This window comes from Anticarsia gemmatalis, chromosome 21 (assembly GCF_050436995.1).
Source record: "Anticarsia gemmatalis isolate Benzon Research Colony breed Stoneville strain chromosome 21, ilAntGemm2 primary, whole genome shotgun sequence".
Taxonomy (NCBI): domain Eukaryota; kingdom Metazoa; phylum Arthropoda; class Insecta; order Lepidoptera; family Erebidae; genus Anticarsia; species Anticarsia gemmatalis.
This window is the reverse complement of record NC_134765.1, coordinates 7532414-7553206: the sequence shown is the minus strand read 5'-3', so window position 1 is coordinate 7553206 and position 20793 is coordinate 7532414. Positions and strand designations below refer to the sequence as shown.

The following is a 20793-nucleotide window of genomic DNA, read 5'->3' as shown; positions in this document are numbered from 1 at the left end:
AATGACATGTTGCAAGAATATAATACTTTATTATTTCGATGGTACAATATGTGTATTTACAAAATGTGATGCCGCTAACCTACAACTTATTTTAATAAATCTTACATGATTTGAGTCACATATTGGCTTTGAATAATGAACACTAGTTTTGGTAACTTTCGGTACAATAATCACGTCTTTTATAAAATAGTAAATGTAGTAGTGAGATGATAACAATGTCAATGAACTTACTTAATCAACTAATAAATAAGGTACCTAATCAATATAATGCTTAGTTTACAAAGTCAGCACCGACTTTTTCGTTTGTCAAAATTGTGCATAATACTGGCTCTCGTTTATCGAGATAATAAACATAGGATATAGACTTAACACTAATTTTCTCTAACAATAAAATCGAAGTAGCGGAACTATAAGATCGCAGGTACAAGAGTAAAAATACATTTGTCTATTATCTAATGCTTCTTTTTGCTTTCCTTTGCTCGCTTATTCCTTGGTGGGAGGTATTCTCTGTTTGGTTTCTGTGGTTGTCTTCCACCGTTACCGCCGGGGAAGCTTGGCCCACTCGGTCTACCTGAAGGATATCCTTGGCTTCCTGAGCCAGTTCCTGGGTACGGTGTGCTTGAGCCCGGATATCCGGAGCCTGGATATGAGGAGCCCGGGTAGCCTGGACCTCCCGGTCCACCGGACGGGCCCTGAGGTCCGCTTGGATATGATCCGGGTCCTTGATTGCCCGGGTAGTTTCCTGGTCCTGAGGGTCCTTGTGAGCCTGGGTAGCCTGGTGATCCTTGAGATCCTGGATAGTTACCAGATGGGCTTTGCGAACCAGGATAGTTTCCGCCCTGGCCTGGATAGCCGCCTGGTCCACGAGAACCTTGAACGCCTGGGTATGGTGTAGTCGGTCCTTGCGGTCCAGAACTGCCAGGGTAATTGCCGCCTGGTCTTGAGGTTCCAGAGCCAGGGTAAGACGGGCCCTGTGGTCCTCTTCCGCCGGGGTAATTAGATGGATAGTCATTATAATCAGACGAGCCTCTAATTGAGTAGTCATAAAGCTTGGCGTTCAGTTCGTAAAGGCCAGGTGCAGAGTCACAGCTGAACTGATTCCACCAGACGCATACGAAATCTTCTTGGGAGAATACCGTTCCGTTAGGACAGAGGAAGTCGTACGTTCTGTTGTTAGCACAGACGTGGAACACTTGACAACGAGTATCGATATCAGCATAATATCCTGGATACCGTTGAGACTTGCAGTTGAAGTTTGTCTGAGGAATGTAAGAGAGAATCGGGTAGTCAATATCTGGTTCACCAGGAATGGCTGAGTAGTCACCACCTTCGTAAAGCCCGTTGTCGTCAGAGAATCCTACATTTCCAAAGTTAGAGCCAGATTGTCCAGGATAGTTCTGTCCACCTTGACCAGGGTATCTTGATCCTTGTCCGGGATAGTTGCCAGAGGGTCCTCGTGAACCTTGAGGATATGAAGAGTCTGATTGTCCGGGATAGCCTGACGGTCCTCGGGAACCGGGGTAGTTGTTATCGGACTGTCCAGGGTAGCCTCCTGGACCTCCGGGATAACTTCCCGGCCCTCCAGGATAACTTCCAGGGCCACCGGGGTAGTTGCCGGGTCTGCCGGACGAGCCTCCAGGTCCACTAGGGTATCCTCCGGGTCCGGATGGTCCACTGGGTCCTTGGCCGGGATATGACGAACCTGGATACCCGGGCCTCTGACTGGAGCCCGGATAATTCTGTGGTCCAGAGGGGTATCCTGTCGTAGGGCCTCCGAAGTCGTCACTCTGTGGTCGGAGCGGGTATGGCGTTGTTGTTCCACCTGGTGAGCCTTGTGACCCTGGACGGCTAGAGGAAGACCCCGGCCCAAATGGTCTATTGGGTTTGTTGTAATCGTAGCCGCCTTGAGCGGCCGCGAGAGCCAGTAGCACTGAAAATTTAAATAAAAAATGGTATGAGTTTAACTGTTAGGTGACTCTTTATTAAGATATCCTAATTAGATAAACAGTAATATTTTTTTGTTTATTAAAGAAGTTTCATAGCATATGAACCGCCGGTAATTTTCATAAGTTTGCCTACAAGATCATTTAAAATAGAGTTAAGTCGTTGATGAGCAAAATATTTTTGAAACTTAATAACTAACTGTCAGTCATGCCTCTATTTTATCCCAAACATATTTACCAAATAGTCAGATACAAAACATCCCTACTTAATTACTTGAAATGCAAAAACCTTTCAGAAAATAGCAAAGCGACATTATACACATAGGTATGTGATAGTGATTAACAGTATCCCGTATCTACCACGTGAGAGTGATTGAACGACGCACCTCCGGGCACAATAGTGTCTGATGAGATCGCGTGAGACCTCGCCGTATCGACTGTCGCAACTCAAAGGAAATTACGAGCGTAATGTGAAACTGTAGCATCTTTATTTTAGTACGGATTGAATGGACATTATCCTTTAACTTAGTTCGGCGGGTACAGGGGTTGATAGTTAAAAGTAAACTACGGCTACCTATTTACAGTAACAGAATCGTGGATAGATAGAGATTTTAAATTTTTTTTTCTATGTTTTTGACACTGGCTTATTTAATAGTGACCCTAGGTAACTGAAACCTCTCTTGCTGCACTCCGACACCTCAATGTTACACGATATTAAGGTTATTCTGCACTTTAATTAGATCAGCAGTTAAGTTGGTAGAATCGTTACCTACTTTGTATAGGTACATTTTCTTACTATGATAACTAATTGCTTTCAAATAATCACAATTTTTTTGAGTGCTAAACGTCAGCAGACTTGTTTAACGATAAAGATAAATCATTTGTTATTATTTTTCATCATTGGGCATAATACTTTCGAGGATAAACCTACCCTTCAATTTTAAGTTACAATTTGAAGATGAAACATATTATATACAATTAAAATAATAAAGCAATTGTCAAAGATCAAAAGTTCACGTAATGTTAAAACTAAGTGCAAAACAATATCCTGCACGATGCATGCATTCTAAATTGTTCCGTGGAACTTGGAAGTGATACGTAATCAAACAATTTAATGTTATTAACCTATCGAGATGAATAGCACAAGTTTCCGCTCTACTCGGAAACGTTTGTTTGTTGAACACGCTTTGGCAGAAGCTTATCTTGTTATCTTGACGTATCATTCCGACATGTATGTAATGAGTTCAACTTAATACGTAGTTTTTGCAACAAATAATTGGGTTATTTAGATGTTACCGATTTGATGTGATGATTTGAGTGAAGATTTTAATGTTTACTAACATATTAGGTACCTGTATTCAAAAGTTAACAATATTTGGAATATTTCTTAAAGAACAGGCACCGTCATTTAGCACTCTTTACATATCGCACCCCGAGTTAAACATACCTACGTATTTATTTATGAACAAATTGATAAGTCTGTATTTGTAACACAAATGGAAAAAGTTTAGTCGATTAAACTTAACTTTATAACGAAATAGAATAAACTAAATGAGGGTCCAAAACGTTCAAGATTTAAATCTATTTCGCAAACTAAATGCTAGTGACGTGACGAACACAATTTAGTGACAAAAACCCTCGGTCGAAAACGATGTTGATTGTGCATTTTGCAAGATGGTTGACATTGTGTTTCTCAATTATATTTAGCCTAATGTTTGTTACATTTAATGGTCCTAGGTACGTTTTGTGTTAGGTCATTAGTTCGGTCATCAGATGTACTGAATGATTGCGAGATATTCAATTATTCTTGCTTTAAATGTTCTTTTCGAGAGGTCATGTCATGCATGTTTAGTGGAATCGTTTGATGATGTTTGATGACTAATGACTTGCTAGTAGGCCTATTGAGATTGAACCTATAAAAATGTTAAATTCAGAAGGCTTATTTATGTGTGTATTCGTAATTTACTTAAGTAGCAAGTTTTACCAGAACGTCTTAAAAGCCTTTTTCTTCTGATATCAGGAGGTGTTATAAAATATTTCACAAACTTTCATCTCATTGTAAACCTGAATCGTGCTTTACACAGAAAATGCTCTATATTCCAAATAGTTGCCAAAGTCCCACCGCTAGATGGCACACCTCGTGAGCCTCGTCACGAACGATACAACAATGGAACAAGGAAGATAAAATAAAACAAACATAAAAAGACAGTTGAACAATTAAAATGTACAAATAAATAGAGGCTCTATTACAATGCGAGTAGGTCTCAATTCAAATGAAGATTTAAGTCAGTTAATTCATTGTTATGTTGGTATGATAACGTGCGAAGATGTTAGTTGAATTAATGTTACAGTTTGTCGCCGTTTCTTCATTAAGTTGTATAATGTAAAGCTGTTTTGCAAATAGGAAAGGCTACAATCTACAGGTTACTAGGTTACCGAGACTTTAAACTATGTGAACTTTTATTATAATAAAACTATCGCTATTATAATAATCGTCGACCGTAACATCAACGGAAACTTATATGATGACCGATAAAGCTTTTTTTATAAGATCTTTTGTGTGTTTATGACTACAGCTTATGTACTTAAAAGGGTTTTATTTTTCATTACACTTTTTTAGGTCTAGTCCATGTATGTTTTAATGTTTTTTTTTATCCAAAAAATTAAAAAGCTTTTGCCCGCCTATAGTTTCCGAAAGCAAAAATAATCTTTAGTATTTATTCGTATATTTTATGTGAAAGATATTATGTGAAAGGTATAATTTATGCATTCGAACAAAATTTTGCATATAACATTAGTAGGTTATTATAAGACAATTATAAGCATGCTATGAAGAGAAATTGCACGTTTATATAATTTTCTATAATTCCAGGATTATACAAAAGGTGATATAGGTCGAATACGTGCATGGGAGTTTCTTCAAGAATAACTGACATGTTATATTATAGAAACGGACTTTCGAAGAGGAATCAAATTGCTAATCAAATTATAGGACTGGCCCTTGTTTCGAAATGAATGGAATCAAGGAAAGAAATATGACAAAATGTTGTGCGAAATTTCTAAAACAGTCTTCAGGTCTGTAAATTACCTCATGGGCTTTTTAAATAAGCAATTTAGTCCAAAGCTTCTACTAAAGGAGTTCATAAAGTCTACTCTAGTTTTTATCTGATATGTTACAATTAGAAGAAGTGATACTTACTGCAAAAAGTTGACAAACGCAGCATGATGTCGGTGCTGCACCTCTGGGCTTAAACTAAACCTGCAAACAATAATATTGTTATTAGAAATTTTACAATAATAACACATCACACATACAGATACATAAGCGAATGAGAATGAAATTTGATGAAGACCCAGAATAACACATAGGCTACTTTTTATCCCGGAGTTCCCGAGGGATCAGGATTAACTATTATCACACGGGAAGGATTTCCACGCGGACGAAGTTGTGGGCGGCCTCTAGTATGTTATATATGCTATTACAGAAGTAACTTAGGGACGTAAGGAAAATCAGGTCTATATTTATAAAACAAGACTTAATTGTGGTCTTTATCGTGTAATAAAATAATTATTTATAAGATCTTATTGCACATTAGGCGCTACTCCGCGCTACCGTATGTATCATCACCTCACGTTACGACGTATAATAATTTGCTTCAACAAGTTCGCACGTAGACGCATAATTTACTTTTCAATTACATGTCATTGGTATGTATTTCTAATTTCAATAATGTGTATGTAGAAGCTGGTGGTTTAATAAGATGTATCATGATAATATCGTACTTGACCCTTCGATTTCGAAGATTATACTCGCGTGGTAATCAGTGAGCCACAACTTCTAGTGATTACTAGCACTACCTTATTATGAACAACTTTATACTCTGAAAAAACTCATATTTTATGCGTAAGTTTGGATTCCTATTAAACTTTTACTGGAAAAATATATGAGTCAACTTTTAAGTAAGACTACTCGATCAGTGAAAATGATAAATTATTCGTATTGATATAATTTTATAATTCAACCTTTCCAGACAACTGAATATTTAGTTTTCCATGATTAGTTTTTAAAACTAAATATTCTATTAAAGATCACAGCTTAATGTAAATTAATATATTAAGTTTCAAAAGAATTTCATGACTGAAGTATAAATAACATAACATTCATTCGTAACGTACACACAAACGTCACAAAACATCCTATTACCATCATTACTGCTAAAGCAGTAATACGTCCACCCTTTGCATGACAAATTAAACAGAATCGTTTCAAGACAACTTCCATTAGCATCCTAAACGATGGCCTAAGGCGTCAGACACACTGTTGTTCTCAATCTGTCAGATGAGAGTGGAAACGTGACTTAGTTAAGACTGCGGGCGAGAGATGCAATAGTTCTCACTGCCCTTATTAGGGACGGTGTAGAATTTAGGCTGTAAAGGGTAAAGGGCGGTGTGTGTCACGAGTTTTACTACTGGGCATACTCTACGCGAGAATAAATAGATATCGATCGATAATGTATAAATTGAAATTTATATAGGAATTTTATATTACACTCGGTGTATTACAATCGGTGGTGCCTTAAGGTTTCGTTTACTTTGAGACTTTAGGAGTAGCAGATAACAGCGGCTAGCAATTCATTTCAGGGTTTAGACAAAATTGGGCAGCGTTTCTAACTTAGTTAAAGACTCATACAGTATCGTTTTACATCAGGTACAATAAAATCATAGTACGGTATGATTTTGATGACTAAGTATCTAATAAAATAAACTAAACAAATGCTTATTTAAACCGTCATGTTAATATGGGCTTAAAGAACGCTATTGAATAGATAAACTACCGCTAAATGTACCTCAGTAACGGGAGTCATACGATGATTTCTAATACCTTAGTTATCTATTCATTTACGTCCAATTGGTTCTTTAGTTCCCAACATAAAAATGTTTGTTATATACCATCATCAAACAATTGCATTGCGAAATGACAATCTATTGATACTACAATTAACCCAGATCCCATTAAACAATCAAGAACCATATATTTGTAGATAAATATCTACGATAATAGTAGTGTATGAAAGATATTCAAGACATTTCACGCTTGTACATGCAAATTAGATTACATGAACCATTAAATTGCTTTCAATAAAAAAACTAAGTCATTGTTTTCAAGATAGTGACGAGATTCGTGTGAATTTTTATAGTCATTTTTGCTGTATATTTAAATGCGTTGAAAATACAGGTGCAAACGTCAATAATAATTTATAGAGATTGGATTCCGGTGCAATGTTAAAACAAGTCTGTAAGATTTTTTTTATGATTTCTGTTTACTTGATGATTTTTTCCGTAAAATGTTGTTTTTTTAACTAGTAAATAATACTAGAAGTTGAGTTTGTTCATGGAAAAATAAAAAATCTGAAAAGAGGTCATAATTTGTTCCTAACGAAATTTCGTTTGGAAGATCTAGAGCATCCTGCTTTTCAAATTACTGCCAAATAAAAAGATATAGTTACAAAAAGAAATAGGTATGGAAGTTTCATTAGTTTCTTTACTTATTGATTACTAATGGTCAAATAACTTTTTGCTAATTGCGACGTAACCATGTCTACGATCGGCGCCGGCGCAACTTAGTCACGGGTCCGATAAAATTAACCCAATCAGTATCGTCGAGTACCGTAGACAATTTACACATACGTGGGTCAAAAATTCGGTTTATTACAAAGGACCATCTTCCGTATTTAGCAACAAGCATTTATCTAATAACTGCATGAAATTACAGAATGGCTACCAAGTTTCATAGTCGTCTAATTTGTGTGACGAATCGCCTAAACATAATCCTAGGTATTGTTTTAAAGCTTTTTTGTCACGCGATGGATGTCTGTGACACAGATGATTCTCTGTAATATTACATAACTTTAGGTAATATTGTAATTTTGCAAGTTTGGTTTGCATTCTTGGTAGTTAGATTTTGAAGGCCGTAACAACATTCAAATGACAATTTCGGCCTATTTAATCCTTTGTAAAAAAAACGAATAGGGCGGTAATACCGGACTTTAGAGTTTTTAGCAATCTGGAACGGATATTTTCTCAGTTTGACGCCCCATTTATTCGAGCTCCAAACTCATTGGAATTGACTAGTCGGTTTTTGATAGAAACATAGGGATAAATGTTTCAGGCAGTTATGACTATACGTAATAACTTTAAGATAAATATCCATTTTTCTTGTAGTCGAATAAAAAAGTGATTACCTCCTTAATAAAATTTAATCATGCCGCCTCGAGGTTTACAGTACGCCGATATTCACATAAGTGAGTCGTTATCTCAGTCGAAGAAGAAACACTGAGATGATTATCGCAAGGAAATGGCCCAGTGAATAGACTGCTCAAAATTAGCAGTGCCGGAAACTGAGTGTGCGAAACTACGGTAACACTCTGATTACATTACGATACAATGTTGATTAAGAGAACTTGTTCAGAGTGTCGTGTGGACCCGTACGTTTATAGCTCATGCTCGCTACTCTACCCGCCTTGTTTTGCTTTTCGCTGTAGGTATATGTCTGTTGTCTATGTCCTTCCTAAGGAGATGTACCTTTAATTTTAATTCAAATTGGTTTAACTCTTTTGGCGAAAAATTGTAAACTAGCACAGAGATCTACATCTATTTTAACGTACTTAATGTGGCTTTAAAGCATAGACTTTTTATTATTTTAGTTTAATGACGATAAAAGCTATGAAGAGGCTCCTCATGAAGATGAAGTAATTCAGGATTCGGTGGAAATCTTCAGAAATACGTTTTTGTACACATTAGAATTTCAAAAAATCCTTTATCACATTAACATCTAAGATGATAATAATCAAAAACAGAAACATTGATTCAGAAACATTTAAAAGTTTAAAACTTTTAGCAGAACCAACAAAGTTCTACGGCTCTATTTCATCAACTACCGATCCCTAACAACCTCGGCAAGCCTATTCAAGCCCAACCAAAGTGCAACGATTGTTCATACATTATATTAAAACAAAAAACAAACTCATTGTCGCTACACTTGGAAAAACAAGCAATGAGAAAAGAATGTACGTACATTGTGTGTTGAGTACGAAACAATATTTTTTATGATTGTCAATTTTATTGTGATCGCGGTGACGAAGTTTGGCTGTGATTAATTGTTACTAAATATTAATGTTATTGGATTGTTTTGTTGATTGCTCCCATGTCAATAACTTTTGTTACGGTGTTTTATTTGAAGCTGTTGGGTAAGCTTTAGATCCGGTTGTGGTTGAGTTATTTTTCTGGTTAGCAATAAGCTAGTAGAAATTTTCACGCCTGCCAAAAGCGAGATATTTTTGAAGAGTTGATTTATAGGTAGTTGAGCGAGTAGATATAGTGGACAGGCTTTATAAGCTTCTGCTGAATACAAGTACCTATTACGTTTTGGAGTCGTTCAAACGAAAGCATTTCAAGATCGTATGAATAATTTCAGATTTAATAGGAAATACGTGTATGGCTTTTTAACTTACGTTTATTAACGTTTATCAAGCTATATATTTTATTTAACCGTGTATGTGCAATTTTATCACATTACTGATAATAAGAAAAAAGTTTATCAACATAAGAATTATTTCATAGTCGTAGAATTACTCAAATTATCAAGCATGAAAAGTAAAATCGACATTAGGGCGGGCGGAAAAATTAAGGCGGACGAATGAAGATTTCTTAAATCTGTGACAAATACAATGTTCTTTGTATTCCTTTAAATAAAAGACTTTAAAATGTAAATTCAACAAATTACATTATTCTGTTATCCAGAAAATATAAAAAAAACGTGAATAAAATAAAAGCTTTTGAAAAATTGCCAAAATATTTTTCCAAAACACTGGTACACATTACCACTTCTAGCTTAATCTTCAAAATGCCGAAACACACAAAACCCTTAAAAAGCACTTTTCGTTTAAAAAAATGAACTCACCGAGTGCGTACGAAGCGCTTGCGCGTGCGCGCGGACTGTGGCGTGCGCGGTGCGCATGCGCGTGTATTTATCACCGTTGCCATTAGCAACCACCACCGGTCGCTGGTCGCCTGCCACAGTTACCAAGGGATGCGCTATCAAGGTGCATTTAAGGCACATCTCGTCTGATGCTTTTGTGCTTTGTGACCCGTAGTACATGTTATCAAAAAGCATAAGATGAACAATTCGACAATATGGGAAATTGAATAAGGTGAAGTTATTACAATAGATTGAGTTGTAATTATAATATGTTTCTCTCATAAATTTATTCAGGTATATGATGTCATTTATCCACCTCGACGTTTGTACTTTTTCAGAGTGCACCAGTAAGCTTAAATAATATGTTAATTAATAACTAAGCAACGCTAATATCGCCTCCAGGAAATTAAACTTTACCCTAGGTAACTCTATTTAATTTTTTCTTACGGCACTACACAAATTTTTGAACTATTAGTAAATTCAGTAATTATAAAGACAACAAACAGACAAAATTTGACTTGAATGATTTTAGATTTATATCGGTTATTTCTAGTATTACAATATTGATGATCTAAGTTCGAAAGCTCTCAGTAAGTTTCACAAACGGGGTCATGTTCGACAGACGTGTGGTTTACCGCCGACTTGGATGTATTCGCTTCGGTTTCAATTCTAATTGTTTGTTTCATTGTTTATGAGCACTACACATTGGCACTACAAATAACACAACTTGTAACATTCTGTAATAGTAGCATTATGAAATTGATCTGGCCAACCCATCTCTATTAATTATCGTTTTTAAGTGGGATGGATGGATTTTTTATTAGTTACGGGTAGTTTATTCCTAGCAGAATCGACTTCGAATTTGATTCTGTCAGGACTAAGCCTTTTTTTCCTGGTGTAAAATCATCTAGGTTCCTATCCTATTTGATTTCCTGCTTTTAGTTGCTGGCTTTTAGTTTACAAAGATAAACTAAAGATAATTTAACTTAGTGATTCTGTCCTCGCACTTTCCGGGTGTATTAGTACCTACAAAACGCAAAAGCAGGCATAATTGGACAGAACCGTTCAAGCAAAAATTTGGAAATATCTATTCGTTTCAAAATCGAAACAATTGAAAAGGAATCAGTCCGAGCTTGGTGTGTATCTTACAAATCACCGATACATTGGTCGCAATTGAAATTGCGTCGGCTTCCGAATGACTGGCAATTGATAGAAAGTATGGAGTATCGTCTGTAATTAAGGGATCTTATCTCGGATGCTTACTGACGATAAGCGGCGGTATGTTGACATTTGATGACGATATCCGTCAGATATAGTTCCTTCATTAGAAGAGAAGTTTTCCATAAGTATTTGCAGTACTGACTATGGTCACTAACAATTTTGATTCGGAACACTGTATTAACTATATAAAAAAATGGAAAAAGAGGTTATAAATTATTTTTACTGAAAGTATTTCATGGAGAATATAAAATTTTATTTTTAACTCTTACACTTCAAGGCACTTTACTTTAAAGTCCCCGGCCAGTAAAGCAAAGACTTTGCTACTATAAATTGTTTGTAGTTTTTACAACCAAAGTCAAAGACTGTCCCAAAACATACAGGTATGCTTAACCTATAACAGATCACGTCATTCATAAACCAATTGCAACCAGTTCATACAACATTAACTGACATATATACTCATATAAACATATTACAAGTCGTCTACTTGCATCTGCTTACAAATACATTACATGTTTCATATTAGTCAGTTGTGTTCATAAATCGTTACAAAGCCATCTATTCAGGAGAGCCTGTAAGCGATGCATTCTGTAAGATGCAAGCCTACGCAATGTACATGTGAATCTGAACTGACGTGTCTGATGTTACAACACTTTTCACTTGTTAAGCCTTTCTGAAGGATTCAAATACCTTTCTCGTTTGAATTATGTACTGGGTACCACGCTAATCCATATCTCCATATTAATGTTTCAAATTGGCGAGTCTGCCTGTCTGTCTGTGAAGCGATCACGGTGAAATATAATCTCTAATAATTTTTATGTGAGTGTAATGTTCAGAAAAATGGTTAAGTTTATTTTCGTATATACCTCTATATAAACATTTTTAAAAGAATTTCGTTTATTTTCCTATCCTTAAGGAAATAGTTTGTAGAACACTTTTTTAAATCTCCTATAGATTCATCTGCTGCCGGTTGACAGTCTCTACTTGTTATAAATTAGATTGCATATATGCTGACATACAAAATTTTATAACTTCAAAATGTATGCAAATGTCAGGTACAGATTATTATAATATTAGCTAACTCCGCCTCAAGTGAGTTACATAATAATTACAAACATTACCTGTAGTTCTAATTGAGCTTAGTACTGATTACATTTTGATTATTGCTCGTCTGACTATTTAATTAGATGTCCAAAACTTTCTAACCCAGGGCACGAATACCTTACCTTTAGTCGCGTGATACAATATCACTTGTCTTTTGAAAAGGTTATTATTTCATCATTGTAAGATAAAATATGTAACAGATTTTAGATATTTCTGTACTTTTTTCTGAATTAGGCTGTCCAGAAACCTTTTTATAGTTACTAACACAAATTAGATCAGGAAAAAATCTCGTTTTATATTTTTTTATTATGCTTATGTTTTCTAGCACTTTCGTTTTGCAACTGCAATGAGAGATGTAAGTTTATCATAAATAATTTATATTTCGAGACTATGTTGACTGCCGAAAATCTAAAAGAAGTAAGAACAAATATTTTGGAAACATTTCGAAATCTCTCTTAAATACTTGACAGCATCACAAACGAAGCTTTTAAAAACGTGAACCACAATTGCAGTGAAGCTTCAGTTTTCAATATTCTCAGCTCACGTTCCGTTGCAACAACATCTACGTTATATTTGTTGGTTGCGCCAAACGGACTCGGATCGGGATGAAAGTGACGCAACACACAACTTTGACCCGACGTCACTCCAACTAATGAGAAGTTTACATTAATTCTCTGATAAATTGTTTCTTTAAAAGGGAAAAGTTGGAATGGAATGTGTTTTTGTTAATTCGTTTTATCTGTCCAGTTCCAAAGGTTATGTGCAGCAGTTTTTGTCACATAATAATAAGATAAGCCAGTAATCAAAATCACACCGGCGTCATGGCTACGAAGTTTACGTTAGCTCTAAAAATGAACATGATGTCTTAACATAAATCAAAAGTAAAAATATCTTACAAGCAGCAATTATCCTTTTTAAAAACGTATTACAATTTCTTACGAATCTAACTACAACTATCTCTATCTCTGTAATATAATCAGGGTTCGGGTAAAAATAAAACTGCACGCGTTGATGTCTTTTATTCCTGCAGTAATTTCCTTTGAAATATCAAACTGTAATACATACAGTTAGTTCCATCATCATTGGCGTTTTAACATGTTCGTGCCCTCTTCACATGGCAAAAATCTAACTTTTTTTAGGTTATAGGTTAAAAACAATAAACGTGCTTTAAAGTTAAAGATGAAATAATTCATACTTTATATGATAAATGCGAAAATCAGTTTGTATTTGTCCGACTGTTACGGTTTCACAGCTGAACTGTAATATTGATTTTGAAGAAATAAGTGGAGATTTAATAGAAAACCCGGATCAAACATAGGTTAACTTTTTTCTTATCAGTGTCTATAAAGCAAGACAGCACGCGAGCGGAGTCGCGAGTGTCAGCTAGTACATAAATAAAAAGAAATTCTTTCTACATAGTTTGAAAAGAGATGTTCTTTAAACATCACATTACGATGTGATTCACGTATAATTGGGTACTTACTGTACTTGCGGCTACTTACACATAAATATGAGAAGATCCATCAAATCTGCCACAATAAGGTCAAGTTCGCACTGTCTTACGCAACTCTATAGAAATTCACAAACGTAATTGTGTTTGTGACCTTAGATTTAGGGGGTTTTTCTTAAATAGGCCTATAATTATTGTCATCCGGTTATAACTGAAAATTGGATGAGTCAGGCACAATAAAGACGTAGAGTTTAGTATTGAAGAGTGACTTTAAAATTTAATTCAAGTTTGTTTTTTAGATTATACGAGTAATTATTAAAAGTATTGTTCTTAATTAAATTTCCTAGGCTTGGAATAACCAAATTTTAGCTTATAATATGCTCCATGCATATTTAAGAAGTCGAATTAAGAAAACACACGTAGTTAAGTAAATCTATGAATAAGGTGAGATATTCCGACTTTGGTAAGGATATTCTAACATAACTTCAAAAAAGTTATATTATAGTATAAAGTTATGTGTATAGTAGGAACATAAAGCTATAATTCGTTGTGTAAAACGTTCCCATGAAAAAATCCCAATTTATACCATAAACCATTTACGTTTCAAATTATTTCTTATCTATAGGGTAAGGATCGTTTCGTGCAAAATTTTGCGAAATATATTTTAGCCAAACCGTAGCAAGGCATGACAATCTTATCACTAGATCTTCAAAATGCAGTAAATGATCATTATTTAGTTGTCAAATGTTTCAATAAGCTGTTACGTCGTTATTCGTCAAGGACGTACGTGTTTCGAGGATGGAGGCTTTACTGAAAGGGGAGAGGAACGTGACCGTTTTGTGAAACGACGGTGCAATCTTGAGCCTTTAGAAATAATATTATACTGGCTGACCCGGCTCGTGTACTATGATTTATTTCATATTCAGCAGCTTAGAGTAGGTTAATAAATGCCTATGTTTGATTTGTTATCTATAACCATGTACCTGTGTATTGTGCACACACTTGGATACTATAAACAAAGTCTTGCATCGTTGGTCAGTTTCAATGAAACTGACGTCCCTAGCCGGATCGGTAGGGGCATTATTATTATAACCATGTTCAAACCTAATTTCAGTACAATGTGGTTTAGCCACGAAAGCAGAAATATTGTTCAGAAAGTTTCAAGATGTGTATTATCAAAAGAGCGATTCCCTGCACTATCGACTATCGGCAATATATATTTCTCTATAGCTAGCCATCGAGAAGTAGATATTTTATGAATTGCTAAAAATAATGAATCATTCATATATTCATAAAAACGTCTAGTGCATAATGCCCAAACTTTTTCATTGCATCTCAAATTCCCAATCCAATTAACCACCAAATAAAAAGTCATCATCATTACGTACTTGAACAATCTCATTAGCGTACATAACACATAACAATAAGTAATTTAACGTAATAGTCGTTCGGAAGAGGAGTTAACTAGATCTTAGTGTATTCAGTATTTACGTAGAACTTGTTGATATCATCTCATGTGAACTGTTCTTCGTGATTGTACGAGTGTGTGTACAATGTGCTATTAGTGCGGTTGTATTATTGTCACCTAATATGGTGACGATTGTGGTGAAATATACAGATTTTTTTATATTATTGTAGGTCTGCTTCTGTAGCGCGTTAGGTAATATGTACTATTGCTACCGAAGTCTCAGGTTCGTCTCCCGTTTCGGAAAAAGTATTTTCTTATTTATATTAGAATATTTCTCAATAGTAGCCTGGAGTTTAGTAACGTGCCCGGCAATGTGCCCGAAACTTAGAAGCATTTCACCTTCGGGAATAACCGTCGTAATGTTTCGGATGGACTACGTTCCGTCCGCGACTTCGATCGCTTGATGTTTTTAGACTAATATTCAGCTGAAAGGTTTCCAAATCTTCAATTAGGTGTTATGATTAAGTTGGTTGCCTCATTTTGTTGAATTTCGTATTTCATACTCAAATTCTTCCGCACAAGTCATGCCTTTCTTTTTCTTGTGTCTTTCTTTGCTTTATCCTTATCCCACTGTGACTAGGGTCAGAACAACACGTTTTTGTTCTCAAATATGGCTGACGTCGAAACTCCTACAGGAATCTTTTTTCTATATCTACGAGTACCTATGTATGTATGGTTATTATTTAATAAAGGTACTATATCATAAAGTTATTCATACGTGTATAACCTCGATTCATCACATCAACCCATATAATTACTAGGCCTATATTTTCACACAAGGTTTTTCTCCCACGAATTTCAATAACACATTATCATATAATATATGACCACGACAATTACTATGATTACTTGAAGACTCGCTTAACACATAGGTCGGAATTAGATCATTGTGTGATGAACTAATGCTAGGTTTTCTCGCCCTTTGGCAACGACCTACTGTGCGTTATAATTATGCACAGTACATGATGTAAGATGATTTTAATGTCAAGTAATTGTGTGAAATGGACTGTGAAGCCTTTGTGAGGCTGTTTGATGACATCTTATATGATATACATTACTGTTCTATTATAGGGCTTGTTCCGTTCTGTAATGAGAGAGTGATTAGGATTGTGTTCAACTGTTCACCAGTGGACGCTTGCTGTGCATTCGCAACTGACGAGATGCTGCGTGCACTTACCAGAAACCCTTCTGAAGATAAGAGGCATGTATCCTTTTGCTACAAAGCATATTCTTATCTAACAATGTTAATTTCATTCAAAAACTTCTTGGAAATCGGGCATTGATTTTTTGATACACGTAGCTTCCTTATTAAAAGCTTAATGACCTAGGACACAAATCTTTAATTTATATAAATTGCCTTAAAAGTTGGTTCCAATATATATCGTGGATTATTATCTTATTACATTTTAAGCACAATACCTAAACAAAGCAAGGAAACAGCCTTGTTCCTACATCATAAATACAGGCCAAATCATTGTTATCCAGTTTTTCACTCCGGTCAATCTCATAATCCGAATATAGTTGCAACACATAATTACTAATTATAACTACCCCTTTATGTTCTATACAATGAACAATAGATCTGTATCAAGTCGATTTTTTAGTCGATTATATTATCGATTCGAACAATCGATTCCATAGTCAATGCCGTTATGTTGACGTGTTTTATGACAGGCAATGAACTTAATGAATAATTTAGTTATAAATTTTATTTGAGTATCGATAAAAAGTCCGATTATCTCACAGGTGTCATATTGTTTGAGAGGCGTATTTATTGAGGCTGTGCACGCACGTGGTTTGTCTTATACAAAAGTAGCGATGATTAAAGGATGTAAGTATTTCTGAGCATTAAGGCATGTCATTTTAATTTTATTAATATGATACGTTTTGAAAAGCGGTCAACTCGCCATGAACCAATAAACTGCATTAACGAAGTTCGATTTCTAGTGTCAGCAATGAAAGAATGTCTTGTAGTTAGTCTGGATGTAATTAATATTTGTTATATTTAGGCAATTTTATGCCTTTTACTGCAATAATATTTGTAGTGCGATAAATGCCGTTCAAAGATACTTCACCAGCAGACTACGATCAATAGTATAAGTTGAATAGTACGTATTAAACCTATATCTAGCAAATATAATAAATAATGTAGAATCAAGTTACACCATGTGTCAAAAGTGGGTATTACTTTTGTGCAATTATATTTTAAAACGAACGTCTATCTGAAAACCCTACCAATATTTTTATATCATTGTTAATTGATTACCAAACATTAATTAGGCAGTATTATTGATACCTTTTTACCCTTGATCGGAAGATAACGGCTGATTGTTCTAACCGAAGTATCGTTTGTAAAGTACCGCTTAAGAATAAACCTCTACATTGATCGTAACTCGTGAATGCCGTGAGAAAATGTATGGAAAAACGGTGCAGCTTCCACCTTTTTATTAATCGGTAGAATATTTTGACACGCCTTGCGAGGTGGTTATGAAGTATAATGGCATTCAAGTCGTTCTACTATATAAGGTACTGTCTATAAATATACCTGTAAGATAAGATGATCCGTAATCGTATGTGTTTGAAAAGAGATAAATGTAGTTTTCTCCTGCTAAACGATTTTTTGAAATGCATTCCGGTCTGATGGAAATTATACAAAGTTAGGTTGCTTTTATAAACGTTTTATATTTCTGGTATCTTGGATTTAAGTGTTAAAATTAAAGTTTTAATGTTAAGTAATTTATTAGAAGTCTATACTTAGACTACAATGCAGACAGTATCAAACATGCCAATTAGAAAGAGAGGTTATTTTAAATGAATCTCAATAACAAAACAATTATTCTATTAATTTCACCATTCCACAAATAAAGTGATTGTTGTACTTGATTTTGCAACATCGAGAGTCAAAGTCCTAGATCGTGAATTAACCATTTTCCCATGAACTGATAATGACTGGAAGCCAAAAATAAATGTACAATGTGTAATAAATTACGTCAGCATAACTTAACCTTTTCACCGCCAGAGTAATATTGAAAATCGGTGTTCCCCACGCCAAGCAATAAATTCCTTCGTTTATACCTACAAAATAATAGTCACGGGAAAAGTGTATATCGATAAAACTTCGATTAATTTTACGTGTTCTTATATTATGAGTAAAAATTGCATAAAAGTACCACAAAATTTTATTGAATTTCTCCCATGTGTCAACTTTACACTACTCAGTACTCATTACCCAAAAATAACAATGATATACACGAACAATTTGCATAAAAAAAGTACTTAATTCAAATATTTTATTCAAAAAGTCACAGCACTAATCCCAGTTGTGACGACACCTTTTGACGTTAAGAAACGCCACTGGCGTGGTCAGCGCTGCGATTTCAAATTTTGCCGCCTTATATTAGAGATGTACCAGTGTGGCAAGTCGGAGTGAAGTATAATATATCGTTACGTTTAATCATTCATCTGAATACGTTAAATTATAATCAATACTCAATTTTGCACAATTGTTTCGTACTCGTATCTTACGATTTTAATAAATGTAGAAATAAAATTTTCGTAATATTTTTCTAGTCTATAAAATTTATTTTGATGTAGTAACATGGAAACACAGTTTGAAAGAACTCTATGACTCGGTAAAATAAATATGTTTTGTGCTCTGTATATATATAACATCATCTTCTACACCTTCTAACACTCTCAACAGCTCTTCTGTCGTCATTTGACTTGAAGACATTTTTGTGGCGCAGATGGTGTACGAAAAATTTATTATACACAAGAATTTATGTACCTATTATTAATAACGTATTGCAACAACACTACGAGTGTCCAGCAGCGCGGGTGACGTCAGAGCGCGCCGTCTGATTCCGTCAGTGGCGTACGAAGCACTGTAAGGGATTCCGCTAATAGAGATGCGCGAGAGTTGCCACAAAATGATCGATTTGCACTTATTTAGTCATGAGTTTATCACTAGATATGGTAGTTTTATTACATATTTAGGTTTGTATTGAATCTAATTTAAAACATATCAGACAAAAATTTTTTTTTTCAGAAAGTAGTGAAGTATTTCAATTTGTTTTCGAAATATTGCATAAAGTGTTTAGATTGTAGTCCTTTTCCTTGCACATCACTAGTTGACGCGTCTTCACGTCTGTGGCGTGGATTTGCGGGCTAAATTTATACATTTTGCATGATGATTTACTTTGTTTTTTTTTTCAGGTACAACTGTCTAATTATTATATGTCTTTGTGTAATAATGTAATAAATATGTTTAGGTAATAATAACAGGAGAAAGAAAACACTTGAAACGTATTGTTGTATGTTTATTTTGAACTATAAAAAAGTGATATTTTTGACGTGCTATCACGTCGATGGCGTCGTGAGCGATTTTCAATTTTACGTCTCTTAACGTCCGTGGCGGTGAAAAGGTTAAAAATAACCGCGTGTTGAACTATGACACGTGAGTGCGTAGGAAACAACAAAGTTTGGAGAATTTTATGTAATAGCCTAATAGGCTAGTTTACTCGGTCAACAGAAAATTAATAAACTTGTGCTACCAAAAGGTGCATCGAAATGTTCATGCTGAGGAATCTCCGTTCGTTATAAATGTGGACATTAAATGTATATTATCTAAAACATTAATTTAGACATACATTTGATGTCAACGAAAATACATGATGACATCACTATGTCGTATGCAAAAAGAAGTTTTTGACGTTTCATAAAGAGTAGCTGATTTAAGTGCTTGTAAAATACCGTATTTCATTAAGAGTTGCAAATGCAATGGCTGTGTAAAAATAGATTGCTTCTTGGGAGGTCGTGCATTCGTGCATGTTACTGAATATTACAGCTTTTGTTGGTATACTATTTGTTATATGCGGATGTGCTCGCTTAGTATTTTTTAGGTAAACTAAGTAAACTTTTTTAAGATCTGGACAATGTTAAGCATGAAATGGCTAAGGATAGAGATTAGTAGAGGAGTTTTGGGGAGACCTTTGCCCAACAATGGGACGAAATAGACTTAAAAAGAAAATATTTCCTTCCTCGGTGGTAATTTCTCAACTTTATGAAATCATTTAGCTGTTTAAAGTCGCAGTTATTAAACAAACAGAGGATAAGCTAATTACTTCGCAGGAGATACATGCATCTACCATTTTAAGTAACAAGCAATAAATGACGAAGAAAATTCTTGTGCCGAGTTGCGCTGGTCAGCTAGTTTACTTCAGCTTACTAGCTATTAGCTTCTTATCGTTTCTAGTTTTTCTTATTAGAGAATATTTGTTCTTCTGAGTCTTCATATTTGCCACACAAGCATAAACATATAAACAATGCCACGATGTTCCACATTTTGAAACAACCTCTTCACACTTGCGAACTCGGAGAGATCTAGAAGAAGCACCAACCATAATTTAAACCATTATTATCTATTACAACGTAACTATGTAATGACATAGTATTAAAAAATAAATATATATTCAATATAAGCATCCACTTAAGGGCAATTTTGCTGTCGTAATTTTTAAAGCAGGTAATTCTGACTTGAGTTAAAATGTACCACGTTCATTTGGTTTTAACTTTGAAGCTTTGCTTAAGAAAACCTGTTATTTTTAATAGTATTAGTGCTTAAAGTTTT

General features: G+C 34.8%; 1 protein-coding gene across 1 annotated transcript; it reads right to left on the bottom strand.

Moving 5' to 3' along the window:
* Positions 1–7: 7 nt before the first annotated feature.
* Positions 8–9992, bottom strand: LOC142982243 (uncharacterized). Its single transcript, XM_076128651.1, has 3 exons — positions 9904–9992; positions 5143–5202; positions 8–1930 (listed from the first exon to the last, which is right to left on the bottom strand). The coding sequence occupies exons 2-3, from the start codon at positions 5165–5167 to the stop codon at positions 453–455; spliced, it is 1503 nt and encodes a 500-aa protein (XP_075984766.1). The 5' UTR covers positions 5168–5202; positions 9904–9992; the 3' UTR covers positions 8–452.
* Positions 9993–20793: the final 10801 nt, after the last annotated feature.

What these genes read in the sequence shown, in the direction of transcription:
- LOC142982243 (XM_076128651.1), bottom strand. Translation starts at nt 5,167, where the DNA reads ATGCTGCGTTTGTCAACTTTTTGCA. An exon ending in GCGTTTGTCAACTTTTTGCA is followed by an intron (nt 1,931 to 5,142) that starts GTAAGTATCACT and finishes TTAAATTTTCAG; the next exon opens with TGCTACTGGCTCTCGCGGCC.